The sequence below is a fragment of the Plutella xylostella genome, chromosome Z (assembly GCF_932276165.1).
Source record: "Plutella xylostella chromosome Z, ilPluXylo3.1, whole genome shotgun sequence".
In the NCBI taxonomy this organism is placed as follows: Eukaryota; Metazoa; Arthropoda; class Insecta; order Lepidoptera; family Plutellidae; genus Plutella; species Plutella xylostella.
Genome location: NC_064012.1, coordinates 6,837,598 through 6,856,595, shown reverse-complemented (window position 1 = coordinate 6,856,595; position 18,998 = coordinate 6,837,598). Strand labels below are relative to the sequence as shown.

Here is an 18,998-nt window from a genome sequence, read left to right as displayed (position 1 = left end):
ATCTAATCTAAACAGACTTTTTCTCTACTCTCTTCTCTCTTAAACTAAGTAGGTAGCAAGTATTTAAACTTTATTTGTAAGTAGATATATTAGAGTTTACAGCAGGGTCGTTTAAAAAATCATAAAAATGCACTTGTAAAGTAGCATTTGTGAAGTTTTATAGGTACTATAATAGATGATATTTTTAAAACAGCTACTGGCCACTATTTTAAACTTTTGATAGCAGTTTAAAAACAAGAAAATAGTTATCCGCATAGAGTTTTCCGTTTTCCGCGTTTTCCATCTTCCGACAAAAAAATAAGCACAAAATTCCAAAAACTACAATTTTATTATTTATTGCCTGCCTTAGATTTGTAATGATTTATCGTAACAGTTCCGTGGATTTTAGTGCAAAATAATTTTTAATTCTAAAAACAACTTTGTATGCATTCACAAGCCCAGCAGCACCAGCAGACGTGAAAAATGAAAATGTTGACATTCAATATGGCGGTATGTCGTCAGTGCTGTGCTGTGTCGTGGTGAGAATTATTAGCTCATGTAACTTTAGAAATGCGTTGTTCTCTCCTAAGTTATAGTTATTAGTGTATTTAGTTGTATATTACATTTTAAAGAGCGCAATGCACAGTAAGCGTTCGCAGTTTTTAAGTGTTACGTTTTGTGGTTGTGCTCATCGGTTCGGTTGCGCTTGTAGGGCGACCGTCGCCGCTACCTACCCTTTCTAGTTAGTAATAAAATTAACGATGATGATTTGCTGTAATAGTTAATAAATTATGTGTATTAATATTCGCCAATCTCTAATAACTAATATGGTAATCATTTAATACTTATTTTATATCTATTACAGCTTGTGAGTACGGATAAGAAGGAATAAACCAATAGAATAGTATACATATATAACCAAGCCAATGTACTACAGAGGTCCGATTCAGCAAGCATTGAAGACATCTGAGGATCTAGTGTAACATATTCATAAGTAGATTTTTTAGAAGTAAAGGAGAATAGTAATTTTGAATTATAAAATTGAGACTTGAGTTTATGTGACAGTGATCTTGTGAAAACAAAGACTATAAAATGTAATTTCTTAAAAAAATTGTAATTGCTTTAGAAAGGCTTTTAACACCACACGCATTTTTCTGTGATATATACTTTATTGAAAATATAAAAGTGAGATTTTTGACTCATATACAAGACAAGAGAAGCAATGTCCAGTAATCCTCAGTGGAAGATGTTCCAACCGCCAGATTCACATTCATCACCTTTGCAAGATATTTTAGATCTTCAGCATCCTATGCAATCCAAACAGGGGTTTCGAAATGGTAAGTGGCTAAATTTTACTGATTAATTATAACATTCATCATCAACCAAAACATAATGCTAGGACATAACCAAAAATTGCTTACATTTTTATAAAATTTGGTACTAGCAAATTTTTTTGACAATATGTATGGTACTTACTGTTAAAAATGTATGATTTTTTGTTGATATCAGGAACATACAGCAGTGAGTACCCAAGTTCACCAAGAGACAGCTACAATAATGGTGGAAAAATGCGGGATGGTGGTGGAAACCGTTTCTCACTAGGCATGGGGAACTACAACAACTTGGATTCATGCCCCATGGGGGACTCGGTGGGGGTCTACTCCCCAACATCTACAAACAACTCATCATCTCAACAATATGATTCTGTTAATCACCCACCTATTAGAGAAACTGGAATTATTGAAAAACTATTGGTATGATTCATTTGTTATTTTAAAATACGTATTTAAGTATATATTATTTAAAACAATAATTTCACATTATATCTAAATAATACAAAAATCGTAATTATTATACTGTGAATTTTATGGTTGTATGTATGTATTTCATAAAAATGTTAAATTGTTGCACAAAATCAAGCAACTTTCTAATAAACCCTAGTACATTGTGTACAAAAAATAGATAGGGGAGAAACAAAACTAATTATTACTTTATAACAATACCTACAAATTTATTTAAAAATATCTTACTATAACATCCCTATTGAAATTTTAGCATTCATATGGATTCATACAATGCTGTGAGAGGCAAGCTCGTCTATTTTTCCACTTCAGTCAGTTTAGTGGAAACATTGAACATTTGAAAATTGGAGATCCAGTAGAATTCGAAATGACATATGACCGTAGGACTGGGAAACCTATTGCTTCAACTGTAACCAAGATAGCACCTGAAGTGGTATGTATTTTATAAAATAATTTATAATATAAAATAATACTACAAAATAAATATTTTTGTACTATAAACTAATAACTTTGTATTAAAAGGTACTAAGCGAGGCAAGGGTGACCGGAACTGTGACCACGGAGGTGAAAGGTGAAGGTTCTGGCGATAATACCGGGCGTATTTCATATGAGAATCGCGGCGAATGTTTCTTTTTGCCATACACTAAGGATGATGTGGAGGGTAATGTCGTGCTGAGGACCGGCGACGCCGTCAGCTTCCAAATTGCTACTAATCAGAGGTATGTTATTTATACATGAAACACAAACAAAACCAATTTTACAGCAAAATGATTAATATATGAATACAATATTACACATAAAATAATAACCCCATTGCTATCAACTCAACTCACAAGACATTCAACAAAACCATTAAACGAAACAAAACCACTATACACTAAAAAACACAAGAACTTACAAGCCCCCTCTTTTTGGTCTTTTATTTACTCACAACAAATACGAAATTACAGAGGCACTCTAGGCGCGTGCCACGTTCGCTTCGAGAACCCCGTACACCCGGTGAAGTACCACGGCGTAGTCTGCTCCAAGAAGGAGAACTTCGGCTTCATTGAACGCGCCGACGTCGTTAAAGAGATTTTCTTTCACTTCTCTGAGGCCAAGACCAAGGAGGAACTGGCTTTAGGCGATGATGTCGAGTTCATTATCCAAACTAGGAACGTGAGTAAAATCACAACCGAATGAGTAACCTTAAATATTATACTTTGAAGGTATATTAAAATATCGTGTTTCTTTAAGGGGAAAGAGGTTGCTTGCAATATAACGAAGCTGCCAAGTGGATCTGTGGTGTTTGAGGACGTGAGCCCCGAGATCATGCGCGGGCAGGTGTTGAAGCCACTGGAGAGAGGAAACCTGCAGCGCGCGCAGCAAAACGACCCACTGCCAGGCCGCATCCGGTACCGCGCCGCGGACCACTCCGAAGTAGAGGTGACTATGTCTTCAAACTCCTTTATATTCTCTGTAGGGATGTGAGTACCTGCACCTGGCTCTCTCGAATTGAACCTTTGTGCATATCCCCTAGGTCTAAACTGTCTCAAACTCCATTGTAAAACCATACCTTTAAATAGGTATATCATTTGTACTAATGAGTGTTTATTTCTAGGTGCCTTTCGGCGATAAAGATCAGTGCGGCGAATTCACGTTGCGCCACGGGGACTGGGTGCAGTTCCAAGTGGCCACCGACCGCCGGGACCAACTCAAACGCGCCACCAATATCTCTCTACTTGACGAGTCTTTCAACGTGTCTGGCGAGAAGTAAGTGTAAGACTAGGGCGTAAAGTGTAGAGGTTAGTTGTGCGAGGTAGTAACGTGGTTGGTGTTTGCAGGAGGGAGCAGGGGGTGGTGTGCTCGCTGAAGGAAGGGTTCGGGTTCATTCGCTGCGTGGAGCGAGAGCAGAAGATGTTCTTCCACTTCGCCGAGGTCCTTCGTCTTGGACACGAACTCACCGTAGCTGACGAGGTATGTTACTTGTTTGTTACAGGAAACACTGGTGGGATGTGCATTCCTCCACTTGGACTTCAGTTCATTGTGTAATTTCATTACTATCATAAAAAAACTATGAATTCCTCCAATAGCAGTATTTTTTGTATTGTTGTGACAAACAGATTTGAGATTCATAAACTAGTAACGAATCTTTGCTCCAAACTGCTCTAAGGTATAGAGCAGGTTTGAAAAATGCTTGGTTGGTCGGTGAATACTGAAAATGAACAAAATACTTATCGTAGCGGTATGATGCTCCCGATGTTCCGCAAAAGCTTTAGAAAAGATTTTATCAAAGCCATTGATATAATAGACATAGGAGAATAGGTACAACTTTATAGGATTCTATGCCCTCTTTGTTTGGTTAATAGAACAATGCCGGCTGCCCACTACGAGAGCGAAGTCGACATTTTCTTTATTGATAAATAGTTTCCGAGAAATAATAAGAGGTTAAGTATTTTATCCTCTTTGATCACTCTGGGGACTGAAAGGAGTAGGGACCTTTTCAATCGAATGTGTTGACTGTACAGCTTCTCTTATTTCTTATTTGAATTGAATTGTAGGTATTTGTTGTTTGTACTCTGATTAATCCCGGTTGATTCACTATTTCATAGTAAGGTACTTAAACTTAAAATTATTCATGAAAAGTCTCGCTTACGACTTCCGTTACTGTCTATAAAATACAAAATGGTGTGGCTTTGTGTTGTTATCAGTCGTATATTCAATATTCGTTCCTATCATATTGCATCTATACCATTACCCTCAGACGATTAAAATTCATTCGTACCACCCTCAGTTATATTGTCTATAAATAAACCTGTGTGGTTTTGTAAAAACACAACGTTACCAGAATTGATGAAAGCTTTTCCCCATTCGAAAACGGATATTAAAGTGACACGTAACTGTCCCGCAAACTCAATGCCCGACGCGAATGCCACCAAACCACAAAGGGATTGTTTGTTCCCGCCGACATGTTTCATTTATTCTCGAAATCCAGTTACACATACCTATTAACCATGTGGAATTTCAGGATAATAATGTTATGACACAACAAAATAATTTTGTTGTCCAATATTTGCGTAACAAGTACCTTTGTATTTTAACTCGTCCGTTTTTAAAGGTAAATAAATAAATGTCGCTCAGATAAGTTTACCTCTTGCTATTAGTTAAATTGTATGAGTTTTATGCTTTTGTGCCCGTCTCGGCTTCGTTAAACGGTTCAGTTAGCATCGACCGTTTAGCGCAGCGTGATACTCACTCAATTGGCCCAATTATATATTATGGATGCTATTCGATATTTCTTGTATTGATTTATAAAACGAAATGAAGAAATGAACTTTATTATAGTAGGTACCTTCCTACCTACCTTTATTCAGAGATGGTATAATAAATGATAAAACGGACTAGAAAATGCAAGAGAAATATGAGCCATTTGAAATCCCCGGAGCTTATACAATTAACGATACGTTATCTATGCTTCCCTTGCATCGAGTAGTGGTGACCATTTAACATGAATCAGTTTTAGATGGTTTTCGTTGTTTACTAGCTATGCTGGGGTATATATCTATAGATAACCCTATCTGGGCATAAAAATATGCAAGTTAATATCATTGAGAAAGCGAACTTCTCTTTCTTGTTTATTATTTATAAAGTTTGCCTATATATTTTTTTCAATTCTAAAGCCATATTTTTGTAGCCACGGCCCATACATTGTACCTTGTACTCATCGAAGTCTGAACAAGGTTTCCGAAAGTTTCGAAGAATTGACAGTCGATCAATACTCTCTATTATTCATAAGTCCTAACTGCTTATGAGTAGAAGTTTCCCGATTATAAGAATACTGCGGTTTAGTATACCTACAATATTTCATGAAATTATCAGTATTGTAATAAATAATGTTGTAAATTGTAATGAATAAGGTGTAAAATTTTCTGACATCACATCACATCACGACCCATCACGTCCTCACTGCTGGGGCACGGGTCTCCTTCCAATGAAGGAAGGGTTTTTAGGCCTAGTCCGGCTTGGTGGACATATGATGTGTGGCATCGCTTGTATCTAAAACTCAGTGTGGCCCTCCAGGTGGAGTTCACCGTGGACCCGGTGTCGTCGTTCTCGAACACGCCGCAGCGGCAGTCGGCCATCCGCATCAAGCACCTGCCCAGCGGCAGCGTGACCTTCGAGACGCTGCTCGAGCGCGCCGCCCGCGGAACGATCGCCAAGACGCCCGTGGTGAGTTTCACATTTATTAATTTAGTTTGAAGACCAAGTACTTCGGACCTTTTTCGGTTTCAGGAATGCGCTGAGCCGGTAAAGGAGTCAAATAATTAATGTTATGTGTATTACTATCAATAGGCCGTAAGGGTGTGATATGATTCGCGGTGTTTCGGTTGCTGATCATTTAGGACCGCGTACGGGGCCGCCGCTTAAAAACTTTGGTATACAACGTTTTTAAGTTTTAGTTAAAACGTAAACATATTAGTATATATCAAAGTACCAATCAATAACGTTTTCCGCATAAAATATTATAAAGCTTGTTGAGATTCTTTCCTGATTTTTAACTTACAGAAATTCTTTTATAAATGGTTGATAGTAAAGCTATTAAATAATATTATCGGGAATAGGAGGAAAATAAAATCTTTGTACAAAGAAATTCTTATAAAATGCTTTCTAAAGTCTTATTTTCTTCCATAAAAGCACACACTTTATTTACAAATCGGTCGGTTCTTAGGGAATTCTTGGTATTTTCTTGAAAGCCATTTCTCTGTCGTTGAATTTACTTTATAAAAATGTTACTCTTTTGTGAAATGTGATCGAATATGTTCGAACTTTTATTTTACCCATTTTATATTATACGAGTAGTCCTATAGCAAGTACCATAAACGTTACACAGCTTCGGACAAAAGTTTCTGTGATTAGTCTGTTTAGGGAGGAACTTTTTTGGCAAGAACCATAGCGTTCAAGCTTTACATTTAGCTCTTATCAAGTCAAGTTATAATGAAATAAGATATATAATTTAATTAGCCCCAGTATGTTCTGGAATACGAATTAATCTCCGTTTATTTTCCCTGAACTACTGTAATTTGATTCGACTGTTATGCGGTTTCACGTTCTGCTACTGTATCTATATCGTGTTAGGTATAATTACGCCGATGCACGCAAAACTTATAGGTAGAAGTGCATAATAATGATGTTTATTTGTAATAGATATACTTGGGTAATTCTAGTAATATAAGATTATCGTTGATGTTAGTTCACAAATATCAATAAAGAGGATATATTTATGTTTAACTGAAAAACTACTGTATTGATTAATAAAAAAAACGCCATGTACAGATGTGTGCCATTCACCGTGGCCGAGTTAATCAGTTTCGCATCCCCCTCTGGTCTGAATTGAATGATTACTTGCCTGATAGATGGTTGAGACCTTAGTGATTTTATTGATCTAGAACGGCCTAGCAAGACCTATTACACATAACACATAACAGTAATATATTCCGAAATACTCAAGATATTCCGAATTACAATTTTAAATTCATGTTCCCACTTCAAAAACCCTTGAGATTACAAGGTGAAGGGTTCACTTGAAGATTCAGCATAAATGTATCTGTATGAGATGTGTTTCAGATTCCTTGCTTTGGACTCGGGCCCATCCATTAATATGTAGATATCTTTGATATGTGATATGCATGCAATGACCCCTCGTTTATTACAAAAGGAGAAAATAACCAGTCTCGAGGTTATTACGAAAGGGGATGAAAATTAAAATTCTTGAGACGAATAGCCTTCCCGAAAAATTTACATAAGCACTTAGTAAAAATGCATTAATCATGTTCTGATTGGTTGGGATCAGGGGTACAATGTGGCTCGTTCTAAATTCTGAACTTTCTGCATTAACTATGGAGGTAGTTACAGTTCCCCAAAATTGATAATTCACATAGAAATCTTCGTCATTGTTCGGCAACGGTCGTATTCCCGAGCGTTAGAAAACTATTATGTATTTAGAGTGGTTAAGTGCATTTTCTTCATGAAATTTTAGTAGAATTATGTAATTGGTGCTAAAAGAGATAATTGATTTATCAGTAACGAAATTTGATTAGATAATTCATAATATTGTACATAATTACATATGTATATTGTGCAATAAAAGAATAAAATAATAATAATAATATTCCATAATATTAAAATTTACTTCGAAAATGTTACAGTAGGAACTTTTCAAGTGTCTTACTGAAGCTGATGTAAAGATGGATGAAAGAAGGTTTGAATAACACAAGGTTTATATTATAAGAAGAAAAATGGATTTCAAACAAAGGTTTACGTAAATTTTTTTAAATCTCAGTTCAAAAGTATTTACAGCACTGATCATTTCACATTAATAAAAATGGATTTCAAACACAGGTTTACATTAAAATTTTAAAATCTCAGTTCAAAAGTATTTACAGCACTGATAATTTCACATTAATATTACAATTACAAACTTGGTCTTTTGGGTGTGGCTTTATTTACAAAGTGAAGTCTATCAATGTGACGTATATTTTATTCTTAAATGTGCCTCATAATATGGCATCGTCAAAAATAATTAAAGTTGAAATTAAATTCACATTTGAAAAAAATAACAAGAACGATGTGTAATTGCAGCTCTTTATAATTCCACAAAAGTAATATTGATCTTGACCTTGAGACCCTTGACTGATCGGTGACAGCCACCGACCGCCCAAATTGTTTTCGATTATGTGTCACATGATATTGACTACTATTTCTTTCGAACTAGGATCAAAATGCAATTGCTTTGTACGATTCAATGATTCGGGTGTTTCCGGGAATACGACAGTTTGCGAAGATTTGCATGCGCATTATTAATATGGGAGAACTGTACATGATGTTTATGTTTTATTAGTGCTATTATGATATTTGATGAGAGATACTGACTACCGTAAATTATAACGTCCCCGGACCAGACTAGACACGAAAAAAAACGATAAATAATGATGAGCTGATATGTTACTTAAACGGACCGCTCTAATTTAGAGTAAAATATACAGACCAACATCTACCAAAGTCAAATAGGGCACCGTTTATAATGCGTCTAATATTACGTGCATGTTTGTTTCAGGACACCAACCCGGGCACTATATCTTGCCAAGTGAACGGCGCAAAGAAGACGGTTACATATCTGGCCAAGAACTGTGAGTCGAAGATGTTGCCGCGGGTCGGGGACAAGGTCACCTTCGACATTTACCAGGTCAGTAAAGTCAAGTCAAGTCAAGTAAAGTCAGTCAGGCCAGGCGTCAGTTCCCATACTCATAGTTTATACTTTTATCGAAGTTAGTTGTTGACCAAGGTCGGATCGGATTATTAGCATTGTACTTCATACTAATGTTGTGGCTAACCTGAATGTGCAGTTCAGCTTAGAATACTCAGGGCAAGAAAGAGCTACACAGTTCCACACACTGATTAGGTACATAATAGAAAGAACAATCTTAAAATTTACACTTTGATGTTGTGGGTCGTTTTTCTCCAATAATAATTATTACCTTTAGCCCCTTCTCCCACTACTTATATTTGACGAGTCAACGACGCGTCGAATTCCCGTTTTTATAGGCGGTCATGGGTGGCGTCGCAGTCGCGTCGCTTGCAAGAAGGGTCTTATGGTCGATACCTTCTTCATAACTTCGAGTGCCATGGACAGAGCGGGATTTAATTAATTAGTTGTCGATTGCGATGCCTGAAGTTTGCTGAAACATAATAATAACACTTGTTCGTTTTAATTTATTGTATTTTACTAAACACAAGCAAGCTGACCATGTCCCATGTCGAAATTGCCACATTTGACCGTGCTATGCAATCCCCAGGTGAAGCGCACCAAAGAGCTGGTGGCGTGGAGCGTGCAGCTGCAGCACAGCCTCAGCAACGGCGGGCCGCGCGCGCTGCTGCTCGGCTTCATCGCCGCGCTGAAGGACGGCTTCGGCTTCATCGAGGCGCAGGACCACACCAAGGAGGTGTTCTTCCACTTTAGGTAACTCATTTGTAGGTACTTAGATACGGGTACGGAACGTAGGGATAGCGTTTTCGCTATAAACGGTGAACGGTCACGGTCCAACAATAACGGTGGCGCACTGGGGATGATGGGGATTTAATGTTGTTTCGAACGTCGTCAACTTCCAACTCTTGTTTGACACCATGGTGAAAAGATTATCCAGTAGTCAGCGAGAACTCACTGGCTGTCCAGGGTGCTGGGCGTCTAAGATTCACACTGTTTCATTGTTATTTGTCAGACGTGTGTGAGCGAACCCGAGGCATGAATTATTGAAGTCTTAAAGTTTGATCCCAGATAAACATACAAGGAAAACTAGTAGGTAATCGTAATTATTATTTTCTGAAAACAACCCTAAATGCTGATGTAACATTTAACTCTTACACGACGTTTACACGACAGAAACTAGGGTGCAAAACTTTATACGCTTAAGTTTTTGTTTGCTTTGCGCAGTTAGTGCTAACTTGTACCTGCGAAACATTCCTTTGTGAAGTTGAGCTGCTTGCGGCTTCGCGAAGTTTTAGCTTTACCTCATGTTCCTAACTTTATGTTAAACATCTAGAATTCTAGAGCAATCATAATTATGTTCCTTGCAGTACATATGTATTTATGTACCTTCTTCATCCGCATAATTTTATTTTAATGCGTTCTTCAATCATTTTACCTATCTTTAGCTGACTTGCTAGTTGGACTCATGCTGTTTTTTTTAAATATTGGTTTTACTGCTGCGACGAAAACAGAAAAATAAACCTTTGCTACAGTTCTGTTAGTTTTAAAAATGTACCGCAATGTTATTTTGTATTCTGTTCTGTGAATCAATTAAATGAAATTAATAGGTTTCTCTGTAATAGTGAAGACTGCAAGGCTGCAAGTAATTACTAATTTCCCATATGAACGGTTGGCTAGCTTCGTATGTTGTGTCATATATGAGACTATAGCAGAGGCATATAATAGGCTACATTAGCTCATTAATCGTAAATATGATGTAGATTTGAAATGGTCTAGATACAAATCTGCCAAATGTAACCTATTAAATTGTCTCCACTATAGTGACCAGCGCTGGTGTAGTTGAATGGACGTGCTCGCTTGTAACCGTCGCCGTAAACTTGTTACCCCGCCGGGAGCGCTCGTGGTTAATGTAATAGTTCAGGATCGTTAGTATAACTACGTAAGGCTGAAATTGAATCGTCGCTTATGATATTACTAACGGGAAGCGGGTGCTCCTAGTGAATATCACCTGTGGGTTTACTTTGTGTGAGAGAATTGTGACAATGACTGGTGATCTGTGTTAATGCTTTATTTATAAAACTTGGTGTATTTATAATCATTATCATTTTATAATTTGTATTTTATTTTAAGTTGCATTATTTTAAAAAAAGATTATCAAATTATAAAGGGTAAAATGCATTTTCAATCTCTTATCATAATGTAAAATGATGGATACTCCACGTCAAGTATAAATAAGTTACATACATGAGATGACTCTGTCTGACAATATTGCACAAAACATTGAAAAATGCATGCAACCCTGTGACGTGATTCCATGTAAATTATTGTCCGTGCGACAGATTCTTGTTATTCCGATGTATGCTTTACCGGATGGCGATTGTATTTCCCTTGCTAATAGACGGGCTCGGATGCCACTGCGAATTGCTTACTTTGTGAAATTATTTGCACCCCGCTGCGCGATATAAAACTCAATGTTGCCTTCATTTTATTTTTTATGTAGTCTGCTTATTTTATGTAGCTTGCGAATTTCCGTTGATTATTTTATTTTGTGTTTACTATTAAATTGAAATCGAATAAAAATTAAATGGATTACTGTAACTCTGTTGTACTTTACTGAGTTACCGGTTTCGATTCCCGGCAGGGAATATATTGTCGGGTCTGATTTACTCCAATGATGGTAATAATAGGATAGCCCCTATAACATGATATTGGTGAAATTTTGGGTACAGGAATGAATCATTCCCTTTCCCGCAAGGCCCTCCCTTGCTGATAGTAATAGGCGAAAGTGTAGAAATCCATCATGGCTTACAAAGCAACATAGAGTGCTGAATTTGTTTATGCCTATGCCTTGAAAATCGGCGAGCGTGTAACAATGTACGATTCTATCTGTTCTGTCAGAGAATAGGCTTATTTTATATATTTAATATATATTTGTATATATATATATATATATATGTATATTTATATATTTATTTTGTATAGGTAGTATTTTAGTATTACTAGGTATAGGGTCATATATATTTATTTACTTAGTTTTAGGGTTAGGTATTATTTTTATTTAGGCACTTCACAATCATACTGATCTTTTTTTTTCCGTTTTTGCACACCCGTACTTTTTATCTTTGTACCTCCTGCGGGTTGACTGGCAGAAAATGCTCTTAGCATTAAGTCCACCCTTTGTACTTTTATTTGTAATATTTGTGCAAAAAGAGTTAAATAATAATAATAATAATAATAGGCGCGAATATCACATGCATAATAAGGTCTTTTAGACCATAATTTATTCAAAACTGCGATTGTATTTTTTTCGTTTAAGCTAAAGTAAATGTTGTTGTTGCTTATAGTTCTTGTGCTGCTTATAAATTTTAATGCGATATTCTCACTTTTATTTACTTATGTTTTGCGAGTTTATGATTAATTTGGCTAAAATACATCAAATTTGCGTGAATACGGACAGTAGAATTAATTACTTTGTAAAATTGAAGGCACAAAATAGGCTCCGTAAGAGACGCAACATCTATTGCCATGTCCTGCGTACCCTGGGCAGTCAGCTATGCTATTCTGACTATCAAATCCTTTTATCACTCGACAAAATCCATAAAAAAACGATTCTCAATACCAAATACATCTGAAAATATTGAAAATAACTGTAGAGTATGAATATAACTGAATAAACTACATAAGGCGAACACCTTGTCAGTGTGCTTGCCGCGAAATAAATGTAGGGTTCCCCATAGAAAAATAAGTAGTGAATTAGTAAAATAAGTAATATTTGTACAATAAACAATTAAATAAATAATTAAAATAAGTAAGCCAGGGCCCGGCATCGAATCGAATCTACATCCACCCCCATCGTTTCCAGCAACCTGGAGGGCAGCGCGGACAACCTCGAGCTCGGCAGCGAGGTGGAGTACAGCGTGGGGCGCGGCGGCGGCGGCGGCGCGGGCGGCTGCGCCAGCGCCGAGTACGTGCGCCCGCTGCCCAAGGGCTCCGTCCCGCTGGCGCCGCCGCTGCAGCCGACGCTCTCGGGCAGCGTCACCAGGACTCTGAGGGCGCTTAACCCGGACCAGTCGCATTATTCTGGTGGGTACCTTTTGTTTCTGAAGTTAAATGTGGACACTGTTTAGGACATAATGTCTTACAGTCATTTGTGATGGCTGCTTCTAGTGGTTACTCATCATTCTACACTGAAAGGTGGATGTTGTAATTTGTTACAAGGTAAAAATATATTTACAATTGATTTAATTGTACATTAACTGATACATTATAAATGTTACTTTAAGAGGGTTCTGCTAAAAACTCTTGGCTAACTGCATTGGACTCTTTAAAATCTATGTCCTGTAATCCAAGAACCTGCTCCATATTCTCAGCAATTTCACTATTGATACTTGAATAAAGTCGAATAAGAGAGCCTTTAACAATACCTAATTAACAACCTAATCCGTTACCTAGGTCTAATCCAAGTGGAAGGTGCCGCGTCGTACGAGTTCGGCATCATGGGGCTGGCGTGCAAGCGCGAGATCCTGCAGGTGGGCGACCCGGTCAGCTTCAACGCGGACGCGGAGGGCCGCGCCACCAACATCGTGCCTATTAGGAAAAAGCGGCGCGCTACTGTCGATGCTATCAAAGGTATGGGGATAGTGCATTTGTGGCAACACCAGCTGGGTAGGCAGTGAGGCGCATTGAATTTATCTTCAGGAAAATAAGTTCTCGAAAGTTCCCTAGTTCAAATTTAGTACAGTTTAACCCCCTTATTCATAAAAAAGTTACTGAACGGATTAGCTATTGAACTGTTTTGTCACTCTCTGTCAAAGAACAAATTGTTCTCTGTCAGAGAGGGACAGAACAGTTCAATAGTTGATCCGTCCAGTAACTTTTTTATGAATAAGGGGGTAAGTTTTTAAAATTACGATAAGGTCCAGTGTGTATCTGTTCCCACACTTTCCGGTGTAGACATTCATGTCACACACCTACCTGTAATCTGCAATGTGTTTCTTTACATCTTATATTAGGAAGGATTCCAAAATCATACTAAAATTCTTTGCTTTAACAATCGTACCTACCTATTCTCTCTTATAACAAACTATTAAACGCTCGTATTCGCAGGTGGATTCGGTTTCCTGTCGCTAGACGGCGAGGAGGGGCGGCGGCTGTTCTTCCACATGTCGGAGGTGCGCGGCAACCCGTCGGACCTGGCGCCCGGCGACTCGGTCGAGTTCGCCATGCTCACCAACCCGAGGAATGGCAAGTCGTCCGCTTGCAACGTCGTCAAACTCAGGTATAGTGGAAACTGATACATGGATAGTTTTGTAAATAAAAAGTATAAACAGTTATCGTCAATCAGCATCATCAGCCAATAATCATCCACTGCTGGACATAGGCCAAATGAGCGCCACAACACTCGGTCCTCGGCCGTCCTCATCCAGCCACTACCGGCTATCCGCCTAAGGTCGTCGGTTCAGCAGACAGGAGGGCGTTCCACGAAGCGTTATCATCAAACTTCGTATTTATAGTAGTGGAAAAGTTTGCAGCAGGTACTGAATGCCTGTCAATTTCGAGTAGCTCCGACCTATCTCCTCCTCACGTACGGAACGGGTACTTCACCTCCATGCCTCAAGCCATATCAATCTTTTCCCATACGAACAGAAACCTTGGTGGTAGGTAATAAGGTTTTTTCGTTGCCTTCGAACAAAACAAGGCATTGGGGCGCAGATCCTACGTGTGATGGTTATGTCGAAGCCAGTGTACGGATCATAAAGCGTAAATATATCACCGCGACTTGGCACCTTTACAGACATAGCTAGAACACGACACTGCGTTGTGACGTCGCATCGTAAATTATCGTGTGGCAGTTTTCCACTGCAAATACTTGATTGCTGTTGCAGATTTGCGTTGCGATGCGACGTCGCCATATTGTTTCTGGGCCGTAAGCTGTAGTATCACGCTTCGCGACGATAAAAGTTGCTATAGTCTATTATTTTAACAAACGAGTACTCAATACTCAATCTTTTATTGCATTCATAAGTAAGTTTTACAGGTGTTCAATACATTAAATTAAGAACTTTATGGACCCTGTCGGGCACAGCAAGTACTGAGTATGGCCCTCGCATTTGGGCCATTGTTAGAACCAATAGCAAAATAAAAGACTATAACAAGGTGTGTCCCTCTTTGCAGTAGCGGCACGCCGTGGGGCGGCAAGGGCACGACGCCGGTGCGGCCGGAGCGGCTGGCGGCGCGGCTGCGGCCCGCGGCGGCGGACGAGGGCTCCCCGCGCGTGGTGCTCCTGCGCGCGCCGCGCGGGCCCGACGGCGGCCGCGGCTTCCGCGCCCGGCGCCCGCTCGCCGGTCAGTATCACATGTAGCAAGCATTTATCAACTGTCATAGGGCCCATGCACCACGTTGACAAACCCTGTTTGATAAGTTAGGGTGCTTACAGAGAGAATCAGGTTACCGGTACATACCTGATTATGTGAAAGCGCTCATGACATTTAAAAATCCGGGAAATGCTCCGTGAGTGAGAGCTTTTACATAATCAGGTTACCGGTACAAGTAGATACAGGGAACCCGATTCTTTATGTAAACACCCTAACTTATCGAACACGGTTTGTCACCGTGTGGTGCATGAGCCCTATGGCAGTTTATAAATCTTTACATTTATTTGTCATTTGTTTATTCGAGAGTACCCTCACTACCCTAACTTTATTTACCAAGATTACCGAGAATAAGGTTGCGTGTGTGAGTTAGGTGCCGGATTTTCTCTCTTATTCTTGGAACAAGTTTAAAAATGATAAAAAAAATCGTTCTAGAACCTAGAATAAAAATCGTGGGAAGAATCAAAATCCTCTTCGGCAAGTAGTAGAGAATACGAGTTTAACACGCTAATTTTATAAATTTCAGAACTTCTCGCCGAGTGAAAATGTACAATGATGTCGACACGGCCTGAACATTCTACAAGTATATTTACAGTCTTAGGATGTTTGATTTTCAATTTAAATTGTTCATTGTATTCACGAGACTGACTGATCCTGTTTTCTTTAGCGGCATTTAGAAAGTGATTTTGTTTTCGATTAATTTTAGGTATCTTTCATAGTTACTGTCACGTTAACTTTCATGTGAGTTCAAGTAAAAAGGCTTATACCTACTTAATGAGCAAAGAACATATCAAGTTCTCGTTAGTGAAATCCTTTGTTGCGAAATGTTGAAGAGGTTCTTTTTCGCATGAACATGATACACGGTGGGTGAAGGCTGGTCGGGCGGCGGCGACGCGGCGGCACCTATTTGTAGATCTCACCGAAAATAAACATATTTGTAAAGCGTCACTGTTCTAAATAACAATAATAATAATCGCTGCAATGTGATAGATACAAATTAATGCAATAAAAACGTTTTTTATGAAGTCTTTGTGTAGATTTTAAAATAGTTCATAAATCGGATGTTTTTGAAAAATTGTGTATTGCGAGATTTATCGTCAGTCGTATTAGATATTACGGGTCAAATCTCGTATCGATGTTTGTAACAAAGTGGTGTATTTGTTAATACATAAGCGAATATTATCATGCGTGCCTTACACCTTCCACTGTTTGACGTGATCTTACTGACCTCGTCAAACCGCGACTTTATTATCTACCTCACAAGATCGCTTTATGATTATGTTTAATGTAAAAATACCAAAAAAAAAATGCATTTTGCGCAACGCTTGAGGCGTATTATTTCGTCGGAGTATTCTTGAATTAATGAATTACATGTGGTACTGACAAAAAATGAAATTAATAACGAAATAATAATGAGCGCGATGTCCTCAATTACTGGTATGTAGATGCGCTATGGCGATATATCATTTAGATGCATGTTTAATTGTAATGCGTAAATATAAATCGTCATTTCAGTTAGGTACGTGAATATTTTATTTCATGCGGGAATTTCTCGCGATTTGGTGTTACTTTAATTTTATCATCATTTTGATGTCTATCTATAAACTAAAGTCAATCGTGTTCGTTGACTAATCAAGCAATTTACAAATATACTAGTTCCTAGGTCGGGCCATATGCCCCACGTCGAAAATACATCCAAGTGACTTTGTTATAGAAATAGATTAGGTAAGAAACTGTGATTATATCAAAAAAGTGCAATAAGTTTGTTTCAAAAGGTCCTCACAGGACTGAGCTAGTCGTTTAGGATGTTCGGTGTTGGCGCGCGCGCCCGCAGCCGCCGCCGCCGCCGCCGCCACTCCACGCGCCTTGATTATTCTACACCACTTGTATCTTACATGTCTAAATGTGGTCTAAATACATATTCTAAAGTCGTGTCTCTAATGTTATTCATCTTGTAAGTGTTTCCCTTTTTATGTAATAGGATACGATCCCACATAGAGGGTATGAATAATCAGTCATGTTTGTAAATAAGTATGGTCTCATTCAACCCGGATACACTAAATTGTATCTCAAGCGCATAACCAATCGGAGCACACAACTAAAAACTAGTTTTATGAAAAAAACTATGAAATGAAAAATGCAGTTATAGAGGTTATGCAATGAACTGGAATGGAACCAAAGACTGAGAAAATTATTTATTACGTAATCAAGTGATTAATCATATTGGTATAGGATTAACTGAATGTACGCTGTAATGTTTTCCAAATGATAGGGAGCGAGCCTCCTGCATGTAAATTTGTTGATGATCTACATAACTTAGGGTTACTTTTTGTATATTTAATATTTGTCCCTCTTACAAAACTATGAACAATTGTGTCAACACTCGAATCAATCATTTTATGTTTATTGCGTGCGCAATAATGTCTGTGAAGATGAATTCAGGCATAGTAACTGTTGGGCGTACATATGATGCTTCACTGGGCGTGAAGCGAAGTGAGTTAGTGAGCGGGCTGGCAGGCGGGCCGGGCGCGGCGCCGGCTCCGCAGAGTCGTTCAAAGCAATAATGAAGTGCCCCCACCCTCCCCTCCCTCGCCGAGCCCCCCCGCCTGCCTGCCTGCCCTGATAACTCTACTAATTAGCAACTAGTCTTGCATGTAACAACTGCGACAACGCAGCTACCTTATATATTGTATTAATGATCTGTAAACTCAGGTTTATAGAGATGGCTGCCAGTTCAACAAAGCATATAAATAAATTTGGCGGACCATAATCATAATGCCTAAAAGAACCTCTAGATCAAAAACGAATAAAACATTTATTTATACAGAACCTTTTCGTATTGTAAATTTTGGTAATAAAAGATATTATGTTAAGTTAGTTGATTGTTTCTATTGAAGTGTAACACCATGGAATTATGTAATTTATGCCAAATGTTTGTAATGAGAGCAATGTGTCCCCGGTCCATTTGTATTGTCGGTAAGCCTGCGAGCCCGAGCGTGCCTGATTATATTCTAAAGTAGTGCATAGGTTGTTGTGGACACGAGGCTTGCCTTCGCGCCACACGGCCCGGCGCAAGCTCGGTACAAACTGTTCGCGAGGCGTTGCCAAGTCAGATTATAGCTTATTATTACCAGTCATTGCAGTACACTAAACTATATACTAATAAACGAAATTATTATACCACATTGTGCTTTTATTTCATGACCCAGATTCTGGTAAAAATACTGGAAGGTATGATAAAAACCCGAATAAAATGATTACATAATATAGTAGGATAGGCTCACAAAAAGGTTAGACTGTTGTTAAGGCCCCCCGCGCACTAGGCAGCCTGGCTGCGCAGCCAGGTTGCGGCAGCCAGTAAAATATATGGGAATTCGTGGCTGCCTAGTGCGCGGGCTCCTATACAACATCATATGTTTTACTGGCTGCCACAACTCTGGCTGCGCAGCCAGGCTGCCTAGTGCGCGGGTGGTCTAAATCGTCGGCATCTTTCCTTTACAACCAAACCATTTTGTTTGCGCAAAAGTTTAACCACAAAGCAAATACATTATTTGCTTTGTGAGTTTATCAAAATTCCAGGCCTTAGAACACTGAGTCAAATCC

The 18,998-nt window shown here is 38.6% G+C and overlaps 1 protein-coding gene across 1 annotated transcript; it reads left to right on the top strand.

Moving 5' to 3' along the window:
• Window positions 1–264: 264 nt before the first annotated feature.
• Window positions 265–18,578, top strand: LOC125491184 (cold shock domain-containing protein E1). The gene is made up of 17 exons (XM_048632508.1): window positions 265–518; window positions 845–1,316; window positions 1,489–1,733; window positions 2,035–2,214; window positions 2,304–2,500; window positions 2,732–2,939; window positions 3,018–3,206; window positions 3,382–3,533; window positions 3,605–3,737; window positions 5,841–5,990; window positions 8,875–9,003; window positions 9,614–9,777; window positions 12,887–13,107; window positions 13,477–13,653; window positions 14,131–14,302; window positions 15,199–15,368; window positions 15,922–18,578. The coding sequence occupies exons 2-17, from the start codon at window positions 1,202–1,204 to the stop codon at window positions 15,936–15,938; spliced, it is 2,619 nt and encodes an 872-aa protein (XP_048488465.1). The 5' UTR covers window positions 265–518; window positions 845–1,201; the 3' UTR covers window positions 15,939–18,578.
• The last annotated feature ends 420 nt before the right edge of the window (window positions 18,579–18,998 follow it).

Coding starts and splice junctions, on each gene's coding strand:
- LOC125491184 (XM_048632508.1), top strand. CDS start 1,202: ATGTCCAGTAATCCTCAGTGGAAGATGTTCCAACCGCCAGATTCACAT. Junction 2,215..2,303: donor CCAAGATAGCACCTGAAGTG/GTATGTATTTTA, acceptor TTGTATTAAAAG/GTACTAAGCGAGGCAAGGGT. Junction 5,991..8,874: donor CGATCGCCAAGACGCCCGTG/GTGAGTTTCACA, acceptor TGTTTGTTTCAG/GACACCAACCCGGGCACTAT.